This window comes from Sciurus carolinensis, chromosome 17, assembly GCF_902686445.1.
Source record: "Sciurus carolinensis chromosome 17, mSciCar1.2, whole genome shotgun sequence".
Classification (NCBI taxonomy): Eukaryota; Metazoa; Chordata; class Mammalia; order Rodentia; family Sciuridae; genus Sciurus; species Sciurus carolinensis.
In genome coordinates, this window is record NC_062229.1 from 56,437,798 (window position 1) to 56,443,797 (window position 6,000).

A 6,000-nucleotide genomic window follows, 5' to 3' on the forward strand; every position below is an offset into this window, starting at 1 on the left:
CCTGGGGATTCAAGGAGGGCTTCCTGGAGGAGGTGTCTAAAAAGAACAGCCTTGCAAGGACCTGGGGGAGTGAGCAAGATATGAACCCCTGGGGACTTACTACAGGTCTGAGGGGCTGGGAGGGAGGCTGGACAGACAGGTGGGGGATGGTTGTAGGGGCCGCATCTCTGTGGGCCCACAGGTGGATTCTGGTCCTGCAAACCTCACCTGACTGGCAGTCAGGCCCGAACCGGCGGGGATCTCGGCACTCCTGGCAGGCTGAGCCGCTGAAGTTTTCCTGGGGGATGCGCCACGTCAGCATGGCCTCTCCAAAACCCCCCATCCCAACCCTGCCCAGCTCTTACCTGACACACACAGGTCCCGTTCCTGGTCATGCCGTCCAGACAGGTCCCACGGCCGTTGCACGGCGTCTCTGCTCCCCCAGGGCACTCTGTGGATCCCCCCAGACTCAGTTCCCTGCCAGGAACTCTCCATTTACCCTTAATGCCTGAAGCTCAATCTAGGCCCAGACTCTGTCCCTCCCCGGGGACAGTCAGGGCTAGGGGCCACCGGGGGAGGCTTTCAGTAAGTGCTCACTAAATGGACGAGTTGTGAGGGAACACAGGTGGCCCCTGCAGATGGGGAGCACAGGACCAGGGCTAGGGTGGGTACAGAAAGGCAGCCCCCCGCTCTTCCCCGTACCATAGCACTGGGACCCCCAGTAGCCAGGGCAGCAGGCTTTCTGCACGACTTCTTTCCAGCACTCCAGGCTGCAGCCGCTCATGGACATCAGCGTGCCCCCCAGCTGGACCTCATAGCTGTAGACAGGGCGGGCAGGATGGTGGGAGGGGCTCCTGCCTGCAGCCCCAGCCGCCCCGGACTGGTGCCAGGGCTCTTGCTCTGCCTTTCCTGCCTCTGCCTAACACAGAGCCGAGCTCAGGGACAGGCACACAGAGGTGCTCAATAAACACCCTTTCTTTCTCTCTTTCTCTTTCCTTCTCTTTCCTTCCTCCCTTCCCTTCCCTCCTTCCCTCTCTTCCATACCAGGGATTGAACTCAGGGGCACTCGACCACTGCGCCACATCCCCAGACCTATTTTGTATTTTATTTAGAGACAGGGTCTCTCTAAGTTGCTGAGGCTGGCTTTGAACTGGCAATCCTCCTGCCTCAGCCTCCAGAGCGGAAGGCACAAGAGATACATGGATAAGCGAGTCCTTGCTCTTATTCTGCAGGCCTGGAGGGCTACCCCACAGGCTGCTGCTATAAGTGGGTAAGGACAGGGGCGGTTCTTACTGGCAGTCCTGGGATATCTTCTCTGGGAAATTCCGAAGCCAGCCTGGGGGACACACCCGCTTCTTGACGGCAGCGCATGTGGTGCAGGGCGTGTGAGTGACAAACTTGGTCTTCACGTCGCAGCGTTTGGACCGCACCTGAGCCGTGGACAGAGTGGGGAGTGAGGGGCCTGGATCTCATGCCCAGTCCTGACGGTGGCAAAGCTTGCCACCCACTCCAGGACTAAGTTTCCCACTGGTTCAGCAGGATTGCAGAGAGGATGGGGAAATTCCTGGGGACACCTGTTGTGAGTTGTTAAGGTCACAGCATGTCCCCATGTCCACAGCCCAGAAACCTCTGAGTCTGTACCTCCCAAAAGGAGATTTTCTATTTTGTTCTACCTCAGGCCATTTCAAGGGAGGAGACTAAAGCCCAGGGTTTCAGCCCTTATCCAGAGTCAGCCAGGGACAGGATGACAATCAGGACTACCTGGAGAACAGATTGAGGTGGGGTGGGGGATAGAGGTCATCCCCACATCACCTGAGCTGGGGACAGTGGGGTGAGTTGGGGGAAGGGTCCTGCCAGGGGGAAAGTCCACCGCCAGGGAGGCTACCTTTACCAGTGACAAAATGCCAGTAAGTTACAGTGCTGTTCCCAGGAAGGCAGCAGCTAAGCTTGTGGATCTAAGTGAGAGAAAGGAGCAGAGGAAAGGTGTGTTCTGATGGGGCGGGATTGAGGGCTTGGGGCACGACCTCGAGAAGCTGAGGTTTGTTCATTTTGAAAAACACTGAGCTCACTGGGCGCAGTAATACCCAGGACTCGAGAGGCGGAGGTAGGAGGATCTCAAGTTCAAGGTCAGCCTCAGCAACTTAGTAAGACCCTGTCTCAAAATAAAAAATAAAAAGGACTGGGGATGTGGCTCAGTAGTAAAGCACCCCCCTGGGTTCAATCCCTACTACCAAAAAATACATACATACATAAATAAAAATAAAAAATAAATCTGAGCACACTATGGTTGAAAGGGGAAGAACCCAGAATACTCTTTTTTTTTTTTTTTTTTGGTACCAGGAATAGAACCCAGGGGCACTTGACCACTGAGCCACGTCCCCAGTCCTTTTTTGTATTTGATTTAGAGACAGAATCTCCCTGAGTTGCCTAGGGACTTGCTAAATTGCTGAAGCTGGCTTTGAACTCAAAATCCTCCTGCTTCAGCCTCCTGAGAAGCTGGGATTCTAGGTGTGCCCCTGGTGGTAATGTGTTTAAGAAAGGAGTATTCTGCTCAGAGGCTGAGGCAGGAGGATTTTGAGTTCAAAGCCAGCCTCAGCCTCTCCCTAGGCAACTCAGGGAGACCCTGTCTCTAAATCAAATACAAAAAAGGGCTGGGGACGTGGCTCAGTGGTCAAGTGCCCCTGGGTTCTATCCCTGGTACCAAAACAAACAAACAAAACAAAACGAAAAAAAAAAAAAACATCAACAACAACAAAATCAAAACCCACATTACAGAAGTGTGGCCTCTTAAAGCAAGAGAAAAGGAGAAATAGCACCCACACTTTCTTGTAGAGCGCCTGGGGGACCCGGAGCCTCTTTGCCACTGTGATTTGGCTTTTCCGCTCATGCCTCTGTGGTCTACAAAGAGGGAAGTTGCTCAGAGCAGCCTCAGTGTCCGGCCACAGGGCTGGGATATTGTGGTCTCATCTCCCACCCTGACGCTCATCTTTGCTGAGCCAAGGAATGTCTAGGAAATTGGGTAACTCAAGGACTGGGCAGCTGCTGGCTTGGCAAAGACTCGGCAGGGAGCAGACTCTCCTCAAGGCCACCTGGCCAGGATCAGCACTGTGGCTGGACAGGCCTGGGTGAGCAAGTGTGCTGCTCTCACTGTCCTGGCAGAGTCAGGGTTGGGGGAAGCGGTGGGCGAGGGACGTGGGAGGAAGTGGAGCTTTGTTAGTGTGTGTGAAGTGGTGATGGCGAGATAAGCCAGCTGCCAGATCAACTCCTCTCCAGGGACCACACCCAAGGTCAGCATTCGTGGCCAAGCGTCTGCCCAGCTGCCTGTAAACAGCATCAACAGCTGGAGCCCCATAATCTGCCACTGGTACTGTTGGGTGGATTGAGTCTGGACCACAGCCTGGGTGCTGAATCAGATTCCCTTCTTCCTGGGGCACCTCGGGACCTACACAGCCAGAGCGGGTGCCTCCCGCTCCTGCATGCCCAGCTGGAGCTGAGTTTGCAATGTCTGCTTCCCACAGAGATGCTGCTGGGGTAAGCTAAGGAGACAGGACATTGTAAGCCTGTTGGTAAAAAGATGGAAGAAATTTCCCAAGCTGGGACTGGGCTAGAGCCGACATCCCAGAACCCAAACCCCTTCAGAGACAGTGGGACCCCCACACTGCTTCCCCCAACCCTAGATCCAAACATGGAGGGACAGAGGTGGGTCAATGCTCCTCTCCCTGGGAGCCCTGGCTCAAGGGCACAGGCTCATGCCCCACACCACGGAGGCAGAAGACCAGACTGCTTCTGCAGGAAGCCTTCCCCATCTCTACTGCTGCTGGAACGTGTCCTGCTATTGCCCCTTAGTGGCTGTGTGACCCAGGGTATGTCCCTTCCCCTAAGAGCCTCCATTTCTAATAGTTATAGTGGGTCTCACGCTACACAGGGAGCCAGGCAGGCTGAGTGGCTATGAAATGAGGCCCTCATTACCACATCGAGGACCCAAGCCTTCTTTCCCAGCTCAAGCTGGCTGGCCCCTGGCCCCAAATTGCAGATTTAGGGGTGCTCAGAGCTTCAGGTCTTTGTCAAGGAACAAACTCCAACCCGAGACCTCTTGCTGACTTCTGTCACCATCTCCTGGAATATGAGGAGATGGCAGCCTGTGAAGTTCCTTGGCATGGTACACACAGGGAAACTGAGGCAGGGAGTGGGCAGGAGCCTGCTAGCAAGGCTCAGCACAGCCCTGGAACCCTTGGCTTTTCCATCACTCTTACTTTCTTAGCCTCGCATCTGCCCGTACTACCCCTGGCCTGACCCTGAACACAAGACAGCTATAATCTCAGCAACTTGGGAGGCTGAGGAAGGAGGATTGTGAGTTCAAAGTCAGCCTCAGCAATTTAGAGAGACCCTTAAGCAACTTAGGGAGACCCTGTCTCTAAATAAAATATAAAAAGGGCTGGGGATGTGGCTCAGAGGTTGAGTACCCCTGGGTCCAATCCCCAGTACCCCCTACTCCACCCCGCAAAAAGGAAAAGAGCCTGCTGGTAGCAGTGGACAGGATATGGGTACCTGTGTTGGGCTGCCTGACTGTGGGTTTGTGGGCAAGGTCTTCCTCTCTATAGACCTCAGTCTGCCCATTGATGCCACAGGGACAGTGACGGCTGCTCCAAGAAACAGATGGACTTGGCCTCACAGGGGAGCAGATCCCAGCCAGGGGACTCTATCTCCATACTCAGGGTGTGAGGCTCCTCCTGAAGTGTGAGCAGGAGCAATGTCCCTAGCACAGGGCCTGGGAGGACCCGCAGACAGACAGCCCGGCAATGACTGGCCTCATGGACCAGAGGAGCTGTGCCAGAGCTACACCCCGGTGTACCCAGATGGGAAACGGCAGGCATGGTCTGAAGCAGGACCTCAGAGTGGGAATGGTCATCTCTGTCATCCATGGGTCTTGGGGTCCAACATGCATGCAGGAGCACAACAGGACAGTCTGCCCAGAGGTTGCGAGGATGTGAGGGGTTATGCCCAGGATAGATTGGTGGCAACTTGGAAGCTTGAAAACATCATCACTGGGCACGTTTGCCCAGCAGCACTGAGGACACATCACCCATTCTGTCTCCGGACAGTCTTGGGGCTGGACAGTCATACACACATGCACACATGTTCCACGAGTCTCTCAGTTTATGGGGCCCGTGGGGGTGATCATACCTCCAGGCCCCAGGTGATGACCACACAGAGACGTGGGCCTCAGTATGGGTAGGGAGAGAAGGCAAATGGGTTTGGCTGTGTCTCCCCACACTTACAGGCCAGGACACATGGCTGGCTGGCCAGACACAGAGGAAAGGCTAAGGTACCCCTGCACCCCAGGTGACACTGACCTCATTCTGGATAAGGAGGACATGGGCCTGGCTACCTGGGCCTGCACACAGAGGTCGGACAAGCACCGGTTGTTCTGTGTATACCCAGGCCCATGCCCCACCTATTACGGTCCCTCCCTGATCCCACTGCTGGCTGGCAGGGTCTGGATACCATGAGTCCCTGCCACTGGCTCACACTCACCTTCTGCCCACTGATGAAGTTGGAGTTTGCCAGGCAGAAGGCCAGGACACAGAGCAAGAGGAGACCCCAGGACTCCGCCATGACTGGCGGTGGCTGGCAGGCACACCGTCCAGAACAGAAGTTGCAGCAGCCGGCAGCTAGGGAATGAGCTCTAAGGGACGGGCAGGCGGGATGGGGCGGGCCGTTTTCTTAAATGCAGTCCCCCACAGGAACCCTCCAGGATTTCCTCCTGCGTATCAGCAGCCAGCAGGCGGAAGGGAAGGCGCTGGCCACTGACCCCTGCATGCACGGCCTGGACCCTGTTCACAGATTCCTGGCCCAGGACCCTCTTGGCTTGGAACCCAAGCCCACCTTTAACCATGTTCCTGCACTCTATCAGATTCTGAAGCAAATTCAAATGCAAATGTAACAACACCCACCATCTGTCCAGCCCAGAACTTTCTATTCAGTCTCTGGGGTTCTGCTTGCTGAAAGGTAGGGCAGCCC

The 6,000-nt window shown here is 55.5% G+C and overlaps 1 protein-coding gene across 1 annotated transcript in view; it reads right to left on the reverse strand.

Annotated features, from left to right (window-relative positions):
- Stab1 (stabilin 1) overlaps positions 1–5,664 on the reverse strand; it is a 30,490-nt gene extending 24,826 nt beyond the window's left edge. The window contains exons 1-5 of the mRNA XM_047531431.1: positions 5,515–5,664; positions 1,273–1,409; positions 682–797; positions 345–430; positions 208–277 (exon numbers count right to left, since the gene is read on the reverse strand). Of these exons, the coding sequence (XP_047387387.1) occupies positions 208–277; positions 345–430; positions 682–797; positions 1,273–1,409; positions 5,515–5,595 (490 nt within the window). The 5' untranslated portion in view covers positions 5,596–5,664. The remainder of the gene's footprint in view (positions 1–207; positions 278–344; positions 431–681; positions 798–1,272; positions 1,410–5,514) is intronic.
- Positions 5,665–6,000: the final 336 nt, after the last annotated feature.